At 32.9% G+C, this 24,423-nt stretch overlaps 1 protein-coding gene across 2 annotated transcripts in view; it reads right to left on the bottom strand.

Annotated features, from left to right (window-relative positions):
- Window positions 1-23,238, bottom strand: part of LOC134715870 (aldehyde dehydrogenase, mitochondrial-like) — a 28,369-nt gene extending 5,131 nt beyond the window's left edge. The window contains exons 1-12 of one of the 2 annotated variants that reach the window (XM_063578395.1): window positions 23,012-23,238; window positions 18,215-18,319; window positions 16,344-16,484; window positions 8,223-8,302; window positions 7,217-7,266; window positions 5,394-5,455; window positions 3,787-3,915; window positions 3,280-3,393; window positions 2,595-2,697; window positions 1,865-2,049; window positions 972-1,136; window positions 477-634 (exon numbers count right to left, since the gene is read on the bottom strand). In XM_063578395.1, coding sequence (XP_063434465.1) covers window positions 477-634; window positions 972-1,136; window positions 1,865-2,049; window positions 2,595-2,697; window positions 3,280-3,393; window positions 3,787-3,915; window positions 5,394-5,455; window positions 7,217-7,266; window positions 8,223-8,302; window positions 16,344-16,484; window positions 18,215-18,319; window positions 23,012-23,134 — 1,415 coding nt within the window. In that variant the 5' untranslated portion in view covers window positions 23,135-23,238. Of the gene's footprint in view, window positions 1-476; window positions 635-971; window positions 1,137-1,864; window positions 2,050-2,594; window positions 2,698-3,279; window positions 3,394-3,786; window positions 3,916-5,393; window positions 5,456-7,216; window positions 7,267-8,222; window positions 8,303-16,343; window positions 16,485-17,887; window positions 17,933-18,214; window positions 18,320-23,011 lie in introns of those variants that run through there. The other variant, XM_063578396.1, reaches the window with a different exon arrangement.
- Window positions 23,239-24,423: the final 1,185 nt, after the last annotated feature.

Genomic DNA, 24,423 nt, shown 5'->3' with positions numbered 1-24,423 from the left:
AAGGGGTATCAACTTTTAAGTTGTATGAAAATGACCGAAATTAGGTGAAAAAATTTCCGGATCCTTGGATCAGGTCAATTAAATTCACTAAACTTTGTCTATCATGTTTCTTGCTGTTTCTGGCCAATTAATCAACCAATTTTCTCTCTTATGGCACTTTGGTATTCCACTGTTTCATTACACACCAAAGTAAACCCAAGCAATCTGAGAAAAGGTAACATTTTTACCTATGCAATATATGAAAAGGTATATACTTTTTAAATCTCAATTATATGAAAAAGGTGGGGCAACAGAAACCCAGCGGCATCCCTATCAATTAAGTATTGAAGTGCCCCCTCTCCCCAAATTAATATTACTAGCCAGTTTTTGGAATATTGTTACCAATAGACTCACCAGACAGTTCCTGCTCGGAGACGGTTGATTAGGTAATTGGCTTTATCTATGTTTAATTGGCACATGGTTACTAATAGACTTACCATACAGTTCCTGCTCGGAGACTGTTGATTAGGTAATTGGCTTTATCCAAGTCTTTGGTGTGAACAGCTGCTGCCAAACCATAATGGTTCTTATTTGCTCTCTCAATCAGCTCTTCAATATTTTTGAACTTCATTATTGGCATCACTGGACCAAAGATCTGTAAAAAATACCATATACATTAACAATATTCACATTATTTAACATTATTGGCATCACTGGACCAAAGATCTGTAAAAATACCATATACATTAACAATATTCACATTATTTAACATTACTACACAGTGATCAAAACAAAGACAAATACTATTGTCTTTCTTTTACTTTTTTCAAGACTGCCATAATTTTAAATTCTACAGTTGCAAGAATTTATATTTTTTTTCTTATTAATTTACATTCTGGCTTTCTAGTTAATCAAAAAGATTGTCTTTCATTAGTCAGATTATATCAAAGTAAGTAAGACTTATATTTTAATGTGATTGTTCTTTATCCTACCTCTTCATTAGCAATGGCCATATCATCATTGACATCAGCAAAAACTGTGGGTTCTATGAAGTATCCCTTGTCCCCTATACTAGCTCCCCCTGTTGTCAGTTTTGCTCCTTCTTTCTTTCCAATATCAATATACTTCATTACAGTGTTAAATTGATCCTGGTCAATCTGTTAAATAGAAAATTTAATGTTTATATTTACAAGGTCATAATTGTATAATTACTGTGGATTCATTTATTTTCGTGGGTACCAATTTTCGTGGATTGAGGAAAACTTACATGTTCGTGGATATTTGGTTTTGTGGTTTTTGCGAAATCTGGATACAACCCTATAGAAAATTTGGTATTCGTTGAACATTAAATTTCGTGGTTCACCTGTACCCACGAAATCCACGAAAATTGGTATCCAACGAATAATAATGAATCCACAGTAGCATAGTAACACATCTGTTTTCTCATTTTTTTAAAATGTTTCAAATGAGAATCCCTAGACAGTCATCAATGTTATGCAAATAAATATCAATACAACTGTTAGCCTATTTCTGGTTGAAAAAATCTAGAAAAGTCTGTGACTGTTTGAAAATTTTGAAGTCACATATTTTTATGAAAATCTCCAAAACAGACCCAAAATTCAATTTCATTTTGTATTTGAATGTTCCAATATTAATCAGTCTAATACATATATAAGCAAGTATATGAATATCTATTGGAAGAAGCTCATATGTATTTTATTTGTAACTTTGATTTGAAACAACTTACATAAGGATAAGGTATTAAATCAAACTGCAACCATCATTTCATTTTGCTTTTCAGAAAAGATGGAAACTCTATTATGTATGTATTGTAAGTTACTTCTTAGTGATCTAAACAATTAGCTTAGATCCTCCTTGGACAAACCTGTGGGCCTTGTTCTGTTGTTTTTAAGTATGGATCACCAACTGTCCTTTTCTTTGCTCTCTCTGTACTACGTTCTACAAACTCATCATAGATCTTTTCCTCTACGTACACTCTGGTTCCTGCACAACAACACTGACCCATGTTGAAAAACAGGGCAAAATGGGCATCTTCAACAGCTTTCTCAACTAGTAAACAAATTTATTACTTGTAACATTTTAATCTGACCACAAAATTGGCTCTTTTTGAGTACGGGTAATTATAAAAAGTTTTACATGTTGTCGTGCTGAGTATACCCACAATAAATAAATAATTATCCAAAGTTTTGAACATGAGAAAGGTTTTTGACAGAGTAAAGTGTGGAAAAATATCTTGTCGGATAACTCGATGGATAAAATGACAAGATGATCAGAAATGAAAATATAGCCACAATTATCAAATTTAATACATTTTTAAATCGAAAGAATTTTACTTTGAAATCATGAGTCAACAACTTTCTGGAACTTTTTTTATGTTGTTTGTAGCAAATTTCGGCATAATTGTTATGTTTTGTTAGTTTCTAGTCTTGTTTATAGCTTCTGTGCTACTATAGCTCCAAAGTCAGTCTGTGCAAGAAGAATCTTCTTCTGTGCTGTTATAAAATATTTTTCTTTTTTTCTATTGTATATTACTTGCTCCTATATGTATGCTTTTAAGAGCTGTTTTATTTTACAGTACACTCTAAAGTACATACTATTAACATCAGAGAGGATGATATTTGGACTCTTTCCTCCTAATTCCAGAGACACTCTCTTCAAGTTAGATTCTGCTGCAGATTTGGCAACTATTTTTCCAACCTAAGTATATAAATGTTCACATATAAAATTTTGTACCTTTTCTTCATATACAAATATCTTAGACTTTCTTTTAGTGGAAAGCAAAAACAGATGTCTTTTGCATATTTGTTTTTTTTTGGGTTGCTGTAACATTTGTGTACACCCACATCTCTTATCATTTACATGAACTAAAATATTGTAATACATATTTGGTAATGTACAATGGTAATGTGATATATAGTGGCACAACTTTTTGGAATTTAGGATCCTCAATACTCTTCAACTACATACTTGTTTAGCTTTATAAATATTTTGATATGAGCGTCACTGATGAGTCTTATGTAGAAGAAACGCGCGTATGGCGTAGTTAATTATAATCCTGGTACCCTTGATAACTATAGCTAAATAGTATGGATACCTTTTTATCACTTAAGGTTATGTTTAACTTTAGACAAACATAGTTGTACCTAGTTGTTTATCCCTATCTGGAAAATCATTTCCACTAGATAAATAATAAATGTTCATACATTCTTGATATATATATGGATAAATCAGTTTTTGCGATTACTAATATATTAGAAAATACATAAGGGTAATACAAACCTCTGTAGATCCAGTAAAGGCCACTTTGTCTATGTCTGGATGATTAGCTATAGCAGCACCAGCAGTCGGACCATAACCTGGTACAATGTTCAATACTCCTGGGGGAAATCCGGCCTGCAAATGTAGTTATGTAAAACTGATTATTATTTAACAGAACATTCCATTCCAATGTATGCTTCTTCCCACAGGTTTTTTTTTGTTTAAAATTTTCAAAGATCTAAAAAGTTTTATTCTTATAGAAATTTCCAATAGATATAGGAAGATGTGGTGTGAGTGCCAATGAGACAACTCTCCATCTAAATAACAATTTAAAAAAGTAAACCATTATAGGTCATTGTACGGCCTTTAACACAGAGCCTTGGCTCACACCGAACAACAAGCTATAAAGGATAAAGCTTTAGATAGCCTAAAACAATGCATTGGTTTCCAACATCACTGCATGGAGACATTATAAAATGTTGAAATTTGCATCTGGTGCAGCAAAATTAGTACTGTACATAGTATTACCTCTGCTGCTAACTGAGCCACATATAAAGCTGTTAGGGGTGTCTGTTCTGCTGTCTTCATCACAACACAGTTACCCATTGATAGAGCAGGTCCTAATTTCCATGCCTGCATCAGCAATGGGAAATTCCACTGAAAAACACCAACCATGCTTATCAATGAATGTAGCAGACATTTTGAAATTTCATTACAAACTCTGTTGTCTGCCCTGATTGAATTTGTGTGTGAAAAAGTTATCTCCCCTGTAAAAATATCATTCTTGAAGTGTTGGACACCTCCAAATGTGCTCTTTCTAAAAATCTTCTGGAAAATATATACAAGTACCACAAAATTGACAAAAACAACTAAGTACCTGGTACGCTGCAACTTTTATTGTCTTCATGACAAGGAATACAAAAATATACACCAGTCACATGGTATTCTAGTTACCAAGTCAGAAGCCTCTGGCCTTTGTTAGTCTTGTATTATTTTAATTTTAGTTTCTTGTGTACAATTTGGAAATTAGTATGGCATTCATTATCACTGAACTAGTATATATTTGTTTAGGGGCCAGCTGAAGGACGCCTCCGGGTGCAGGAATTTCTCGCTACATTGAAGACCTTCTGCTGTTGTTTTTTTTCTTCGGTCGGGTTGTTGTCTCTTTGACACATTCCCCATTTCCATTCTCAATTTTAGTCAAAATTGATACCACAAAATCTTAAAATAAACGCAATATCACTGTGTTGTAACAACTAGGTAAAACAGTGGTTAAATAATATATCAAAAACATTAGACAATTAATGCATTTTACCCCTTTTTTCTATTTTAATCCATGATTGCCTTGTTGATTTATTGGCAGGAACAAATAAACAAATTTGATTCCAGATACCCATTAAGACAGGAGGTGGTCTCTTAGAATGCATACCTGTGTTTGTCAAATATATTAGTGAGAGCAAAATAAAATTTCAATGCGTCAGTGATTTTCTTCTTTCGCTTTGATTTCTGTGTACATATAGGTGTCAGACCACCAATTACTCCGTCCAATTTAGAACGTATGTAAAAGTAGACCTACTCTGACACAAAATAGTGCTTTTGATGTCCTTGTTTACTTAAACTAACAAACAAATTTGCAGAAATGAAACTTTTGGTGAAAGATAAATATATCTAGATCCTTTTGAGCCAAAATTTACTTGTCTATGAGTTTGCATTAAAAATTGAGGATTAATGCGCTCCATAGTATGCTAATTTTAGATTTCCAGAAAACCAGGTTTTTGTTTTGGAGTACTTCTATTTAAAGGTCAGTTATTTTGTTAGAAGGCTTTAAAGGTATGCTGAAAATTGGCATGTAGAAAGCTGAAACATGTACAATTCAGGATATACCTGGTTTCTATGAAGTTAAACTTAAGGTAAAAAATTTAGAAAGCTGTGAAAATTGCAAAATTTGGTTGAACAGATAGGGATTTATAATTGGTGGTCTGACACCTATATGCTTTTCCCCCCTTTATTTCAAATTATGATGTAAAAAAAATGTACATAATTGAGAAAAATATAAATAAGTCACTGTCAGAAGCCTTGCATATATATGAATGGAAAATAATTTTACCATAAGAATAATTTTCTGATTAACTTACAGGAATAATTTGTCCACAGATGCCTACAGGTTCATGTCTAGTGTAGCTGTAGAAATCACCACCTATAATTAAAAGACACCTAATAAAACACCTGGTTTATTTCTGTTATAATTATACATTCATATAGTGTTAACCATTAGTTACTTAAAGAATGGAAAACCTTTCACAAAAAAGTCTCTAGTACAGATACCAAGGGAGATAAAAGATCAAATATCAGTGACTGTGAGACAACAACCCAACAACAGAAGTTCACTAGATGAACTGCCTTTTACTAATTGTTAAACAAACAAGTTAATTTTTGTAAAATCCGACAAAAGGACTACCAGACAATACTAGTTTAATTTAGACGACATTACTTATTGACAGCCATACATAAAATACAGGGTGATGACTACATGTATCAGTTTCCCTCAATTTAGTTCAAAGCCAAATATCAGTTTATGAAAAGAAACATATTTCCAACACCAAAATATCAGCCGGCACACATTCAACAGAACATGTATTAGTGTATGGACATAATAAGCAGTTAAAGAAGCATGACCTTGGGTAATGTAAAAATGTTAGTATTGACAGGATATCGGGAAAATATATATGTCCTAAACTATTGAAAATAAAATCAATGTTAGTACTAATAAAGACAATATTTATTGTTCGTACTACAATGTAAAGGGTTCAATAACTCATATTTTTGGCAAAATAAATCTGAAAATTTTAAACTGTGAATATGTTGTGAAAACTTGATGAAAACATATGCTGCAATGTCCAAATATTTCAATTGAAAAACAATTTAACAAATGCATCACTAGTGATGTATTTGTGGCATCAAAAATGTAACTGAATGACATTAAAACCTGATTTTATGCATAATTTGGAAAAATTTATGGTAATTATCTGAAAACTTTACAATGGAGCAGCATCTTGCACAAAAAAATGTTTGCTGAAATATATTTTTTTATATGCTTTATTCTTTCCTTTCCAACCAAATTTGAAATGGTCAAAGGGTGGGTCGACATATAAATCATGAAAAAAAAGTTGAAAAGGGTGACAAATTTCGAGAATATGGACAAATATGAAATCTCTTCCTAGTTCAGTCTGATTTACAATTCTTCTTATTATGCTCTCAAAAACAAAATATTTAGGAAAACATTCATATTAAATATACTCAAACAATTGAAGTTTAAAAATACATGGGTATATGCATTGTTTATAATGAATGAAGAAATATGTTCTCTTGAGGAACATACAGATTATATTTTTTTTTCGTTTAACTCACTATATATACATGTAACTGTCTAGTCTCTGAAATGTTAGAAATACGTTATACAAAAATAAAGGTTTCACCAAAAGGCAGTGTCTGAATATAAAATTATAATATTCCTAATCAAATAATTAAATTTTAAATGTAACACATCTTCTGATTGGCTGAAAGTCTTTTGCCTATCTACTCATAGACATAATTTTGTAATGTGACCATGACCTTATTTACATTTTTTCATAATTTACTCTTTAAAAAAGGAATTTAGATAATGATAAGGAATGATGTTAGCATTTTTTCTGTCATTTCACACTATTGATAACCTGCTATGTGAGTTATTCAGAGTGCACCACATTTTTAATGTTATTTTCTTTATAGACAGAAACAATTTTCTAAAACAAAATTTCAAACTTAGACAGCAAGAAAACCCTCATATGATGCTGTCCTTTACTCAAAAAGATATTTTACTACAAAAGGGCTTATACGAAGATGTTTCTGTAGTTAAAAATATTTTTTAAAAGCCTTTCCCTTGATGTAAACATAAAATCATAGATGCCAATTGACTTACAAATAGGAATAACTTTTCCATGGTTTTTGTCTGCCCATCCTGCATAGTACCTGTGTTAAAAAAGAAGAAAAACAATCTCAGTAAGGTAACATTTGATATTTTGAAAAATGCAGTCAAGATCAGTGTAGCCTGCAGATTATTATTATTTAGAGTTTTTATTTAATCATGTTTAAAGACCACTTAAGAGTTTGTCCTTCACCGGAAAAAAACTTGTCAATTACTGTAAACCAACTTATTTTCGCAGATACTTTATTTCACGTTTATACCCAGCTAGTCAACTTTGCAGCGATTTAGTTTCGCGATTTTCTTATATACTTAATGTAGTTTGATAGGGAAAGATCCAAGTTATTCCTTTTTACGACAATTTAATTTCGCTTTATTTTTCTACTTGCGAAAGGGGCGAAAATAAATCGCATGCAAGATTTAGTTACTTTACAGTATGCCCTTCTTGATGACATCATTTACCAGATGAGGGGATTGCCTGTATCCCTGCACTAAAAACGTTCATCAAGCGTCTTAATGATCTTCATTGTGCAGGATAAACTAGAAATAATATATGTTCTGTAGGTACTTAATCACAATATCCTAATGACAGCAGTGCTGACAGACTATTATGAGAATTTAATTTGCCAAATAACTTGTGCAATATAGCTTTATAATTTTCCAACTACTCTCTCAACATTTGAACGAAAGTTACAACGCCCCTAAAGGCATGAACTATGTTCACTAAAACCAAAGTTTTTGGCGGAAATGCATTGAACTTGAAAGTTGTCTATAGGTAATCAATGATGTCAGGCAAACTCTGCCAATGACCAAACACTGGTAATTACTTTTAGTAGGGAAACCATGTCTGTTTTAACAGTTATCAAAACTTTAAACCATACCATTTAAATATGTCTGTCCCAAGTCAGTTACACCATCACTGGTTGTCTATATCTTTTGCATTATAAGTAGTCCTGCACAATATCTGAGATAGACAAATTGTGTACCAATACTATGATCATACCTGAAGCATTTTATGGAGAGTTCAAGGTCAGCAGCAAAGGCCACTTGATAAGGTTTTCCATTGTCAAGAGTTTCCAAAGACTGAAAATATAAATATTCATTTAAGAATGATTATATGACCACAGTTTTGTCTAAAAAGATGAATTATGTGACTTGGAAATGAAAATAGTAATAAAAGGACTGTTCCTATGCTTTTGGTGTGTTTTTTGCTGTGCATGTACCGAATGATATCCCATGTCATTTGTTTTTCCAATGTACTCATTAACATTTAATTGTACAACTTTCTGGTCATCAAAATATTATGATGTTAGAAATAAAGTATCATGTATCCTAATTCTCTTTACACTTTTTTAGGAATACAAATATTAAGATGAAATATCTACCAATTTAAAAGTTGCATGTAAAATCAAAAATGAGGAACAAAAATAAGAATTAGAGTACCATATGGTACTAGTTACTACAGTTAAGAAAAGGCACAATAACTTATTTAAGTATTATGTATTATATATACCGTGCTATTTACGAGTGATCATATTCAATTGACAAATCCGCAGGAGTATTGAGTGGTGTATATATTTTGTAACATAATTCAAAAGTGGCCTGTTAATTTTTTTCCAATAAAAAAAACCAGTGGGAGTGTTGTTCTAGTCTGTGCCACAGCGCAGCACCAGAAAACTGATCCAGTTGGGAATACGGCACATCAGATATGACAAAAAGTTATTTTTTCCTTTTCTCTGAATTGAGCAACTCAGTTTCCTCTAAATTTCTTTAAATAAAAATATTCGGCTCAGGTAAAAACTTCAAAGGAAAAGGATTTTTCTCAAAATAATATTGCAAAAATTAAAATCGCATTACAGTTTAAAATGTCAAAATTGTAATAAAAATGCATGCAATAATTTCTGAATTTAGGGTATTAATTGTTAGTTATATTGAAAACAATAAAGATTCCCATCCATTAACCATATATTGTAACATAATACAGCATTTTTCAGTATGTGAGTTTAAGTTATTGCGATTAGAACCCTGTCACATTTTTTGCAATAATAAAAACATCACAAAAATTTCTGATTTATCAGTAACCTATGAGAAGAGATGCATGACCTCAAGCCCCACAAACAGACCAGTATTAACCTAATATCAAAAGCCTATGTTTAAGAATTAAAAAACATATTCAAAGCATATAAATATCCTCAAAATTAGATAAATAATATTGTGAATTTTTTTATTATATCTTCACTTATTAAACATGTCAAAGTGACAGCTCAAAATGGCATTCATAATTTTTCTTTAATGAGATGCAAAAATACAGAATTGTAAAATATCAGCATGATTTTATTTTCAATTATACTTAAAGACAGATATAAAATCAATGATCTTTCATGTCCATTACTATGATACCATTATACCTGTTAAACTCTCCATTCCATTTCACAAATATGGTACATAGCTGTCACGTGAGATGAACAGCCTCGTCATGATGTCAGAACATGCTCGTCAATTATATTGTTAACATGTGATAAATTTTGTCTTTAGAACTCTTGGATTTTATATAGTGCCAGGATTTAAACTTATCCAAACTTTTATCAATTTCGAAGTTTTGGCGTTTCTGAAATTAGATTAACGTGAAATCACGGTTTTCAGTACGTAACCACGTAAGTGCAAGTTATATAACTTGTTGAACAATGGCATCTCAGGTTGATGATGATCCAAAAAATGGGACACTAGACTTATCTGATGATGACCATAACCCTAACACTAGCCAGCAATCTGGAAAGGGTGTAGATGATAATAGAATACCCAAAGACTTTAGGGATTCTCAAACCCATGAATCTGACTCTGATGATGACGACGATATGTCATCGATGTCGATTGACACTTTAATACGTTTACAATACAAGCAGATGAAATATATGCAAAAACTAACAGAACATTTAGGTTCTAAATCCGATGATGTGTCGGACAGTGCAAATAAATACACAATAGCACCACACGATAGTGCAAGTAGAACAAAAAGATCCCATTGTGATGACGGGGAATCTAACATTTCAAATAAACACTTAAAAGTTGCAGATGATTCCCAGCATGACACAGAGTCTGTTGATGACCTAGATAAACTTATGTGTAGTTTTGAAAATGCTGAGACCGACAACCTTGATAAATCAGATAACGTCACTGATGACGAGGATCTTAACGAGGTCAATGAATTAATGGATGAAATGAGTGAATTTTATAATGATTCTGAGGAAACTAGTGCGGCTATTGAAGAAAGCTTAGCAAAATCAGTCAATACTTCTCTAAGATCTAAAATCCCAGATTCTAAATTCAAAGAAATTAAATCGAAGTATAAAAGACCAGAAAACTGTCAAAACCTTATGATCCCTTCAGTAAATGAAGAAGTTTGGGGAGAAAAACACTCTATGATTAACGCAATAAGATCACGTGATCTAAAATTACAAAAAATCATGGGGTACGTCATTAAGGGAATGATACCAGCAATAGAAACGACAAATGACATCTTGAAAGCTGCTTTAAAGAAAAATACATTTGAACCAACAAAAAACCTTAGAAAAATGACAGATAGCATCCGAATGTTCGCGGCTTCTTATACCCAACTAAACCAATATAGAAAAGAAAATTTCAAACCAATTATGATTGGGAAGTTCAAGAAACTTACTTATACAAACAATTCCGTATCTGATAAATTGTTTGGGGATGACTTGCAGAAGAAAATTGAAGATATTCAAAAATCAAAGAAAATATCTGTAACGGGATTTAATACCGGATTTACCGAGAAACCATCAACAAGTGGATATAACTATCATCGTAATTCTTCTGAAGGGTATAATAACAATAAAACTGGGAATGGCAAAAGTCGTTTTTTAGACCAGCGAAACTCCTTCCCGAACAAACGAGGAAGAGGGGGGAGACAGTTCAACAAACCAAACAATCGATAAGTCCACAGGTTAGTCAGATTAAACAATTAGATAACAAAAGTAAATGTGAATTCTCAAATCTTGTTAATACTCCTGAAAACTTTAGAGCTGGGAAAGTAAAAAACAATCTTGAAAGTTGGAGATCAATAACAAGTGATACATCAATTCTAGAAATGTTGACTGGTTATCGGTTACAATTTCACACCTTACCGCCAAGTCGCAACAGTTGTAATAATCCTTCGTTTAATGAAGATGAAAAAACTTCCATAACTTTAGAAGTGAGCACTTTTTTAAAGAAAGGCATTATCCAAAAAGCTATACCATGCAAGAATCAGTTTGTGACACATATTTTCACACGACCTAAAAAAGATGGAACACACCGAGTGATTTTAAATTTAAAATCTTTAAATGAATATATAGAGAATTATCATTTTAAGATGGATAGTTTAGGCACTGCAATTAATTTAATGAACCGTAATTGTTATTTTGGTAGTATAGACTTGAAGGATGCATTTTTTAGTATTTCAGTCAGAGAGTCTGATCGAAAATTTCTCCGATTCACGTGGAATGGGGAATTATATCAATTTACATGTTTAGCTCAAGGTCTAAGTACTTGCCCACGTGTTTTTACAAAGATAATGAAATGTGTGTTTTCTGAATTACGGAAGAAAGGTCATTGCAATTCAGCCTATATCGATGATTCTCTTTTAATTGGACAATCTTATGAGGATTGCATTAATAACATTAAATGCTAGGTCTTACAATTCATCCAAATAAATCCGTTTTCGTTCCGACACAAGAAATTCAACATCTTGGGTTTGTGTTGAATTCACGAGAAATGTCAGTGCGTCTTACTCAAGAAAAATCTCAAAAATTCAAGGAATTATGTAAACAAATTTTACGCAAGGAATATGTTTCTATCAGAGAATTTTCTGAACTGATAGGTAAAATGGTAGCAAGCGAATACGGCGTTCCGTATGCAAAATTATTTCACAAAAGACTGCATATAACTAAAAACGAACAGTTACGGAAACAACGAGGCAATTATGACGCAAAATTCGGTCTCAATGAAATGTGTAAGCAAGATATAAATTGGTGGATCGATAATATAGAGAATTGCAAGAAATATGTGTGTATTGGAAATCCCGAAATTATAATTAGATCAGATGCGTCTTTAACGGGATGGGGCGGAGTTTATGAGAGCCAATCTACAGGTGGTAGATGGTCGGCTGAAGAAAATTCTTATCACATTAATCAGCTAGAATTGTTAGCTGTGTATTTAACACTGAAGTCATTTTGTAGCAACGCGTCGTGTGTACATATACACGCGCAGATAGATAACACAACTGCTGTGACGTATATAAACTAGAGGCTCTCAAGAGCCTGTGTCGCTCACCTGCTACTGTATTTACTGATGTCAGTCATCTTGGTTGGTAGGTGGGGTCATTAGACACTTTTTTTAAATAGATACCATAGTAATGATTGTGGCCACATTTAGTTTAATATGGCCCATAGTTTTAGAGAAGAAGATTTTTGTACAAGTTACAAAAATGACGAAAAGTTGTTCAAAAATTGACTATAAAGGGCAATAACTCCTTAAGGGGTACTCTTACAATTTTTATCATGTTGACTTATTTGTAGATCCTACTTTGCTGAACAAAATTGCAGTTTACAGTTTATCTATATCTATAATAGTATTCAAGATAATAACCAAAAACTGCAAAATTTCCTTAAAATTACCAATTTTAGGGCAGCAACCCAACAACGAGTTGTCAGATTCATCTGAAAATTAGCGAGGGGATAGATCTTATTCTGATGGACATTTAAATCTTGAAAGATTTGCCATAAATGTCTTAGTTTTAAAGATATAAATCAAAAACTGCATTTAACCACTATGTTCTTATTTTAGCCATGTCGGCCATTTTGTTCGGAAGGCGGTGTTGTCGGACACATTTTTTAAACTATATACCACAATGATAATTATGGCCAAGTTTGGTTTAATTTGGCCATGCAGTTTCAGAGAAGAAGATTTTTGTACAAGTTACAAAAACTGACGAAAATTGGTTAAAAATTGACTATAAAGGGCAATAACTCCTTAAGGGGTTGACTGACAATTTTGGTCATGTTGACTTATTTGTAGGTTTTACTTTGCTGAACATTATTGCTGTTAACAGTTTATCTTTATCTATAATAGTATTCAAGATAATAACCAAAAACTGCAAAATTTCCTTAAAATAACCAATTCAGGGGCAGCAACCTAACAATGGGTTGTCCGATTCATCTGAAAATTTCAGGGCAGATAGATCTTGACCTGATCAACAATTTTATCCCCTGTCAGATTTGCTCTAAATGTTTTGGTTTCAAAGATATAAGCCAAAATATACATTTTACCCCTGTGTTCTATTTTTAGCCATGGCGGCCATCTTGGTTGGATAGCCAGGTCACCGGACACATTTTTCAAACTAGATACCCCAAGGATGATTGTGGCCAAGTTTGGTTAAATTTGGCCCAGTAGTTACAGAGGAGAAGATTTTTGTAAAAGTTTACGGACGACGGACGACGGACGACGGACGCAGGACGACGGACGACGGACGCCAAGTGATGAGAAAAGCTCACTTGACCTTTCAGGTCAGGTGAGCTAATAAAATGGGCGGTATGAAAGAAAATCTCAATGACTTGACAAGGGAGATTTTGTTATGGTGTATAAATAGAAACATCTGGTTAACTGCTGCACATTTACCGGGGAGTGAAAATTGCGAAGCTGACTATGAATCGCGTAATAGCAATGATGACACTGAATGGGAATTAGATAGTGAAGTTTATATAAAAATTGAACAATTATTTGGAAGCCCTGATATTGATTTATTTGCTTCACGGTTAAATTACAAAGTTACGCCATACTGTTCTTATAGACCAGATCCAAATGCAAAACTTGTTGATGCATTTACTTTTAATTGGGGAACAAACTTTAATTATATTTTCCCTCCTTTCAGCATACTAGGAGCAGTATTGAGGAAGATTGTACAGGATCAGGCAGATGCAATCGTAATAGCCCCGTTATGGCCAACTCAACCTTGGTTTCCAAAAATTCTACAGTTGCTTGTGGATTGTCCCAGAATTTTACCAGTGAAGAAATCACTTGTGACACTTTCGTTCAACAAAACAAAAGTTCATCCGCTCCTCAACAAACTTCACCTGACAGCGTTCAAATTGTCCGGGGATCATTTGAAAGTCAAGGTTTATCAAAATCAGTTGTCGACATTATCATGCATTCATGGCGAGACTCCACAAAACAACAATATTGGAGTTATATCAAAAAGTGGGTGTGTTTTTGTGTTGAAAAACATGCTGATCCCATGTCATCAACTGTAAATTTAGTTTTAGATTTTTTAGCAAAACTTTTCCATTCAGGGATAGGTTATAGTGGACTTAATACAGCGCGATCTGCTTTGTCTTCATTTATGACACTTAATGGACACGATTCAATTGGCAAACATAATTTGGTCAAGCGATTTATGAGAGGAATATTCCAATTGAGACCTTCACTTCCAAGATACAATTTTACATGGAACGTGTCCGATCTACTTAATTATTTAGATACGTTAGAAAATAACTGTTTGACGTTAAAGCAAATTACTTTGAAATGTGTTTCTTTATTGTCTTTGTTGACAGCTCAAAGGTTACAGTCTATTCATTTATTAGATATACGTAATTTAGAGTTTTCGAATGATATTGTTAAGATAAGAATAGGTGACATTTTGAAGCAAACTAAACCAGGAAAACATTTAAATGAAATTGTTTTAGATAGATTTGTAAATACAAATTTGTGTATTGTAACTTGTTTAAAATTATATATAAAAATGACTGAAAAATTTCGCGGGAAAGAAAAGAAATTTTTTGTAAGTTATGTAGCACCGTATAAAGGTGTAAGCAAAGACACTATATCCAGATGGATGAAAACAGTTATGATAGCAGCTGGTATAGATTGCTCCGCATTTAAACCTCACAGTGTGAGATCAGCGTCTGTTTCTAAAGCTTGTAGTAAAGGTTTACCACTTTCGACAATTTTACGCACCGCAGGGTGGACAAATCAATGCACTTTTCGGAAATTCTATAATAAACCTGTAACAATAGACACCAGTTTCTGTAATGCGATACTCAGTAATGCAATGTAAATATGTTGATTAGATAAATGTATGAGAACTTTATTATTGTATATTTATTACTGGTTATAATCTCCAGTAATTTTCGGATAAATAGATGCAATATCTCTAAACATCTCACGTGACAGCTATGTACCATATTTGTGAAATGGAATTATATAATTAAACGAAATTTTAATTGAAGTTTAATTAAAATTCCGTGAAACAATAGTGGTACATAGGTGTTACGTGCCCACCCTTCCCACCCTAATATTGCATCGATTTACTCTGAAGTCTGATAAAGTAACATTCAATATCCGATCTTTGGAATCTATCTCATAAGTACTTTTGATAGACACAATTACTGCTAAGTGCTAAACACAACCCCTTCAACTATATTCAAATCCAACAACCACAGAATCGTATATACATTAAACATTTAAATTTCGATATTAAAATGAAAAGTTTTTTTTATCAATAAATTATAATGTATTTTATATTTTAACAAGCACACAGATACACAGATGTTTAACCAATCAGAAAATAAATAATTTGCCCTATAATGATTACTATCAGATTTTATGGCAATAAAAGTCTAAACATATATCAATAGTAGTCCAACTTAATAGTAATAAAAGTCAAACTTTGTAATATAACAAGAATTTGTCCATAGTACATGGATACCCCACTCACAATATCATTTTTCTATGTTTAGTGGACTGTGAAATTGGGGTCAAAACTCTAATTCAGCATTAAAATTAGAAAGATCATATCATAGGGCAATTGTGTACTGAGTTTCAAGTTTATTGGACTTCAACTTCATCAAAAACTACCTTGACCAAAAACCTTAACCTGAAGCAGAACAGACAGATGGACAACATACAGATCCACAGACCAGAAAACATAATGCCCATAAATGGGGCATAATAAATTTTGCATAAAAATATGAGGATGTCTTTACTAAGTTCATTGTTCCTTGATATTTTATATATATCTATGATGGTTGACTCTATTTTATCAGCTTTATATTTTCTGATTTTGACTTACAGCTAGGTATCCTCGATCTCTCTCCATTAAGTCTGCTAGTCGGTTCAATAGAAGTCCTCTGTGAGCAGCATCCATACGTCTCCATGGTGATCCCAGTCTGAAGGCCTCTTTTGCTGCATTAACTGCTTTATCTACATCAGCCTGTTGTAAAAGATGAACAAATAATAATCATACATTCTACTTATGTCTTTTTCCATAAAGTATGCCTAGCTATCTTTATTATAAACTGAGATAAGATACCGGGTACTTAATCAGTTCATTCTTATTCAATTTTAAAATACTAAAGATAGAAGTATATATAAGATCCTGAAAAAATTTCAGTAAATTAAATATTTCTAAAAAATTGATTACGTGTATTGTGAACAAATAATTATGAAAAAGTTTGATATGGGTTTTGCTCATTGTTCAATGATATTGGACCGGTCACTATAACTTTGTTGGTTCTTTCCAGGTCATCTGGTCTCAAATCTTTTATTTTGTTTTGATAAAATCTCTGTCATTATATTTTTTCTGTTAAACCTTTGTGATAACCTTGTCTGCTTCAAATCTGTATTAATAATCTATCTCCTTCAGATCTCTGTAATTACCCTGTGTCCTTCAAATCTGTCCTATTACCCACCCTATCTCCTTCAGATTTCTGTGATTACCTAGTCTCCTTCAAATCTCTCCTATAACCCTACCTCCTTCAGATTTCTATAATTACCCTGTCTCCTTCAAATCTCTCATATAACCCTACCTCCTTCAGATTTCTGTGATTACCTCGTCTCCTTCAAATCTCTCCTATTACCCTACCTCCTTCAGATTTCTGTGATTACCCTGTCTCCTTCAAATCTCTCCTATTACCCTATCTCCTTCAGATTTCTGTGATTACCTCGTCTCCTTCAAATCTGTCCTATTACCCTACCTCCTTCAGATTTCTGTGATTACCTTGTGTCTATTTAACCTGTTGTTACCTTGTTTCATCCAAAATTTAGCTTACACTTTGTTGTTGCACTTTCTGATTACCTTATTTCATTCAAACCTTTCTGATTACCTTGGTACATTCAAACATTAGTGAATACCTTGTTTCATTTAAATGGTTGTGAATACAAATGTACCTTGTTTCATTCCAACCTTTGTGATTACCTCATTACATTTAAACATTTGTCACAAATTGTGAATACCTTGTTTCATTCAAATCTTAGTGAACGCCTTGTCTCCCTTAAGTCTTTTGTAGACGAAAGCGTGTCTGGCATATATACTAAATTTGGTCCTGGTATCTATTATGAGTTTATTTACAACCACTAGGTCGATGCCACTGCTGGTGGAGATTTATTTCCCCGAGGGTATCACAAGCCCAGTAGTCAGCACTTTTTGTGCTGACATGAATTGTCATTGATATGGTTATATTTATAAATTTACTGTTTACAATTTTAGAATTTTTTGAAATACTAAGGCTTTTCCACCTCAGGCATAGATTACCTTAGCTGTATTTGACGTATATACATGTTTACTAAATTTGGTCCTGGTATCTGTGATGAGTTTATTTAAAACTTAGTGATAACCTTGTCTCCTTCAAACTGTTGTGAACACATTTTCTTCAGCAAACCATTGAGATTACCTTTTTTGATCAAATCTTTGTGATTACCTTCTCTCCATAACCTTGACCCCTTTAAACGTGTTATTACCTTCTCTCCATAACCTTGACCCCTTTGAACTTGTTATTACCTTCTCCCCATAACCTTGAGCCCTTTGAACGTGTTATTACCTTCTCTCCATAACCTTGACCCCTTTAAATGTGTTATTACCTTCTCCCCATAACCTTGACCCCTTTGAACGTGTTATAACATTCTCTCCATATTAAACCTTGAGCCCTATGAACCTGTTATTACCTTGTCTCCTTCAGCCACGTCACAGATTACCTCCCCTGTTGATGGATTGATTGATTGAAAGGTTTTCCCACTAACAGAATCTACAAACTCATTATTGATGAAAATCTGAAAAATATATTATTAAGCATGGGTGTGAATATGTTGCTGGTTTGATTAATTTTTATAAGTTTAACAATAGATTAGAGTGCAATTATCAAATTTTTTTTAAATTTGGGTCTTGAATTGTAAAGAAAGATTTGGTCCAGTTCAAAAAGGAATTAGAAAAATTGTATGTTTGACGCTGTCAAACTGAATTTTATTAGGACCCCCTTAATATTAAATTGTGCATATGGCACATTTTTGTAAAAAATTATATAATTTGTCCCAAAATTAGTACAATACAGTGTAACAATCTACCGGTAATTAAGAAAATGCAGGTGGGCTTTTGAAAATAAGCAATGATGTTCTACAGAAATGCATTAGAAAATAAATGTGTTCTCAGTCTAGCATATTAACCAATAAATGTGTTCTCAGCCAAGCGTATTAAGTTATTAACCAACATTTCATGCTAGATTGGTATTAAAACATGGTTTTTCACTTTAACTCAGTCAGCCATCATTCACAGGACATATGTACTAAATATTATATCATTTCTTTGGAAAATAAAATCAAAATGACCTTCACGCTTAACTAACAAATAGACCATGGAGACAAATTTTAAATACATACAAGGATTTACTTATACTATACAAATCCTTGATACGTATAAGATACATTATTTATGTATTTTGTATTATGGTATTCATGTTTAAAATAAACAAAGTACTTCACAACTAAATGGCTGTGGTGGAATAATTTAAAGTTTATACAAAGAATCATTGTATTTTTTCTGCTTAATTACTACAGCAGAAATGTCTGCTTCAGATTCATTTTATTTTAAGCTGTATTTTTTATTTTGTGAAAGGTGATGAGATAGCAACCAAAAACAATACAACAAAAAAGACCCCTAGGTCAAACAGAATGGCAGACAAAAATCTGCTATACACGAATACATGTATATAAGTCCATTGTAATGCAACCGCAATCAGAATGGCAAACAAAAATCTGCTGTACATGATAGCAAAACAATAGACCACTTTCGAGTTCATACGTCACCGGCAAAAACTCGTCAATTATACACGCCTTTATGACGTCATTTACCAGATAGAGGGGGTCGCCTGTATCCCTGCACTATATACGTTCATCAAGCGTCTTAGTGATCGTCATTGTGCAGGATAAACTAGAAATAATGGTTGCTCTGTAGGTACTTACTGACAATTCCCTAATGACAGCAGTGTTGATTATCATTTTTGAGAATTCAATTTGCCGAATAATTCGTACAATACAGAACTATAGTTTTCCAACCACTCGCTCAGCATTGGAATGGAAGTGAAGACGCCCCTAAACGCACAAATGACGGTGATAAAGGTGCGTATAATTGACGAGTTTTTTCCGGTGACGGATGAACTCGAAAGTGGTCAATTGGTAATAGAGAACACAGTTACTATTGTATCTGAAGCAATGATAGAGATTTTAATAGTGGTAAATAGGGTCTCAGTGTAAAAGATTATTTTTCTTGTAGCTTCCTGAGAACCTTAAAAAATTTAGTGTCTTACTAGTCTATTACTGTATAGATGGTTATTTTTGTGCGTGTAAACTTTCATGATTTTCATGAATAAGGTATACAAAATAGTTTGCTGGTTATTATTTTGATGGTTATTATTTTGGCGCATTCAAAACTTTTATCAATACCTTTTCATATACACTTTTAAAGTGGCAGAATTTATGTTGGTGATTAAGTTATATCTGTGAAAATATGCCAAAATTTACAACCCGTGAAAATAACTTGCTATACGATATGTGATGGCAGATCATGAGACACAAGCTCCATTGTGCCTAAATATGTATTAATGGCGGACTCATGGGTGGACAGAAAAGAGGTCATACATCTTTCTTTTGTCCAAAACAAATTTGATGCATGAGGGGGGGGGGGGGGAAGACCAGTGATATTGTTTGCCTTAAATTAGTGGAGAATAAAGGCTTTTTCCCCTGGAGAAGAATCCCAATTTGAAAAAAAAAATGGCTTAAAATAATTCCCAAAAAGACAATTTTTTTCCCAAACAGTGCTGTCTCAGTAGAAATTGTGCATGAATACCAACTGAAAAACACTCATTTACACATTTTTTATGCCGAAAATTACTATATTTGCAGATTTGATGTATCATCACTGACAAAATGAGGTCTTATTTTAAAGCAGGGTTTGACTCTTGAAAATGGCTCTGTAAATTGAAGTTTCAGTCAAATTCATGGTTAATTTTAAATTTCCCAAATTTGATGAAAATGACGCATATTTTCCCAATAAAAAAGGGTAGAGGTAGTTTTGAAAAAAGCCAACAATATCACTGAAGACAAAAGAAATCTCACTTTCTTGAGGTACTGTGTATTAAACACCGGACACATTAAATCTATAATCCTAATAGAATAGTTAGGATGATTGATTCTGTTTTTCCAAAACTCAATTTTTCACACAAACTTCTAATAAAATAAGCTTTTGTTATCATGAGATAGTAAATTGTAATTATAAACAAAGCAAACAACCAATATTGACTAAAAATAAACAAATATACTTTCTTTGTCACCATGTATTTAAATAAAAAATAACTCAAAAACAGATGAGTGTTTTGGCCTTCTTATTTCTATTCAAACATTGAATGAGGTTACATCAATATATGAATTAAGTAGGAGGAATCGAAAGCAAAGAAATCAATATATGAAATAAAGTAGGAGGAGACGAAAGCAAAGACATCAATCTTTTTGCAATACTACATATTTGATTACAAATATTGAGGACTAGTATAATAATCCGAGCAAATCTATAATTTTGTCATACAGTGAAAATCCCACAACAGTTTTTATCTAAAAAAAATAGCTAAGCAATCTAAAGATGTACATGTATGCCAAGTACAATCTAAAATTTACTTTTTTGAACTAGATGCAATCAGCTCTAAGATCATGGGTATGGGATAGTAAGCTTAAAAAGGTTAAACTTGCAAAAATTTGAAACAACACAAAAGTAAAACCAGCAGATAAAATTATTGCATAATAACAAAAGGAGAATTAATGTGACAAAATATTTTACTGACAACACAATTGTTAATATTTTTTCCCCTTTATTTATTTACATAAACTAAAAAAATAAAATTTATAAATAATTGACTACAAATAAAATGATAAAAGATGACTGACAGTATAAATGCAATTTGTTCCTTGCAAAATTTGATCTCACATTTAAATGCCCCCCCCCACCTTTCCAAAAATAAGAAAGATTTTAAAGGAAAACATATGTACTACATGTACTCCATATGTAAACAAAAGGCAAGGAGTTTACCTGTTTATGGAATAGTCATATAACTCAGGCATTGTCAGGGGCGGATCCAGCCATTTTAAAAAGGGGGTTCTCGACCCATGACAAAAAGGGGTGGGGGGGGGGGGGGGGGTGGGGGGGGGGTTCCAACTCTATGTCCCCATTCAAATGCATTTATCGGCAAAAAAAGGGGGGTTCCAACCCCCGTTACACCCCCCTGGATCTGCCAATGTCTAACTGTTTAACAGCTGTTTGTTGCTGGTCCATAAATTCTATGTTTTGGTGTCAACAATTTCATGAGAATTGGTTTAACCAAATTTGAATTATCATAAAAAAAAGATGAGATATATGGATGGATAGACAGACAAATGGAGTTAATGGACTGTATTACCTTAATAAATCCTGTCAATGACACTATGTATAATTGAACTCAGTTGGAAAACAGATTGACACATTTGGCACACACAAAAAAACTAACATGACTAACAAGGATTGAAGAAAAAGGTACTGATCTAATGTTTAATGCCAATTACAACTTATAAATTTATAAATCATGCTTGCCAGGCAAGTCTATGAAAAATCCAATCAGAATTAACCTGTGTCAGATGTAATACTAACATAAAACAGCTTCAGAAAACATGACATTGTACAGTGCTAAGACAACAACCATTTGATTTTCAGGGGTGGGGGTGGGTATGGATTTTTTTTGGAAAAAAAAGTTAAGTTTCCAGTTTTTGGAGAAAAAAATCATTTGTTTTTGACCCTGAGAAAAAAAATTGTTTGTTTCACCTTCAGCTGCCACTATATGTAATGATAAAATGGAAAGAAAAAAATAGATTGTCTTTCGCCGAATCCGAAAAAAAAAGTTTGTCTGGGGAAAAAAATCCATAAGCCCCCCCCCGAAAATCAAATGGTTGCTGCCTAATAGCTTGATTAATAATAAAACTCAACAAAATTAATAAATGCATTTTTTAATCTTTATCTGTCTGACAGTTAATTTAATGAACTTATGACCTCCACCTCCCCCAAAATAAATCATGATTAAAGTTGAACTTCAGTAGTTTTAAAACTAATTTATATTACTCAAATTTCATTAACAAAAAAAACAAAACAATGACAATTGGGTCTTGGTTTTAGTGATTATAAATTTGTTTATAAAATAAGATCAAATTTATAAGACATTTTAAGAATTCAGACTTTGACCGCGGACCTCAGTTGCTGTGACCCTGTGTGTCCACCTTTCCCATTTTTACGTTATTCATTTTAAAGAATTCCAAATAATCACCAGTATCCGGTTGATAATAATATTTATTCGTGTAAATTACGTTTTAAAAAAACAAAGTTGTATTGAACATGTTTAAATTATAAATATCTTCTAAAAAAAAATATTGCAACACAGCACAATTTTTACTTACACCTGCATACTGGACGTCTGGCTTCGTTATAGGCTCTGGGACACTTGACATACATGCTGACTGATACTTCAATGCACAGTTCACTAACCGACGTGCCAATCTTGTTCGTAATAGTACTGCCATATCGTTTAAACTCTGCAAAGCAAAAAAAACAAAACAACACTACCTGTTGTTGGAGAGGTCAAGGTAGCTTATAGATTCAAGTCCGATAAAAATAGATTCCGACGTCCTTGTTAATTAACTGTCATAACGCGGGAAATTGAATTACACGGCAGGTTTAATCACATAATATGATCATTGAAGTAATTTCAATTATTTGTTATTTAAGTATTGCATCACGTTTTGTTTTTTGTTTCTCAAAACTTACCTGCCTTCAAGGATTCCTTGTATAAGGTAATTATTCTGCTTCCTTTATACTGAGACTGATCGAGACTACTATCTCAACTTAATATAATATATATTCATGTTTTTGGAGGGGGAGGACAGGGGTAAGGGAGAAAAGGGGTAGAAAAAAGGAGAAAGGGGATAGGAGAAAGGAGAGGAAGGCTGGGAGAAAGGAGAAAAAGTTGGAGAAAAATATAAAATATGAAAAAATAAAATATCTCTCTTTTTTCCGGTAAATTAAAAAAAAAAATTGAGGAGAAGAGGGGTAGATATAGGAGAAAGGAGAAGAGGGGTGGGAGAAGTGTACCCCTGTCCTCCCCCTCTTTCTGGTGTAATACACCAACGATAGGGGGGCAGGGTCCCGACCCCCCTTTTTTTGGGGAAAAATTTGGTTGCTTACTTAGGGAATCACTGAAGCGTGACTGGATCGGGCCCCCTCTTTGGTCAGTTAGTTAGCCCCAACTTATGAAAATTTCTGGATCCGTCACTGGATTGCGTTGGATAAAAACAGCAATTTTATAAGTGTGCATTTAAAACAAATTTCGTTCTAGAAGGGTCTAAATACATCACAAACCACATTTTCCAAAAGACCAAGAAAGTGAAAAAAGTATATTTTATCCGAAAACGCGTATATACAACTCGTCTAATGAATTCATTGAATGCTCCATTTCTAAACTTTTGGAATCATTGCTAATATATGTGTGTATATCTGCTTTTGGATTTCATTATAAAAGTTGTACTTTATATAAATAAATGATATATCGTTTTCACTGTCTTTGGTCTCCATAAAATTTAAATGGCGCTTTTACATTGGGCATCCCGTGATAATCTCCATTAAATCAGTTTACAAGATGTGATCTGCACCCTCGAATCTCCTGCACAATTGTTCCTGTTACAGTTCTTTACTGAGTGACGGCAACATAATATAGAAATAGAATATATTTTTCTTTTAATTGTCTATATTATATAACGTCTGTATAATAGTCAACGATTTTCAACACGAGGGCGCTGGATTGATACGACTTACG

The sequence above is a fragment of the Mytilus trossulus genome, chromosome 4 (genome assembly GCF_036588685.1).
Source record: "Mytilus trossulus isolate FHL-02 chromosome 4, PNRI_Mtr1.1.1.hap1, whole genome shotgun sequence".
Taxonomy (NCBI): Eukaryota; Metazoa; Mollusca; class Bivalvia; order Mytilida; family Mytilidae; genus Mytilus; species Mytilus trossulus.
The sequence above is the reverse complement of the archived record's forward strand: the minus strand, read 5'-3'. Positions and strand labels throughout refer to the sequence as shown.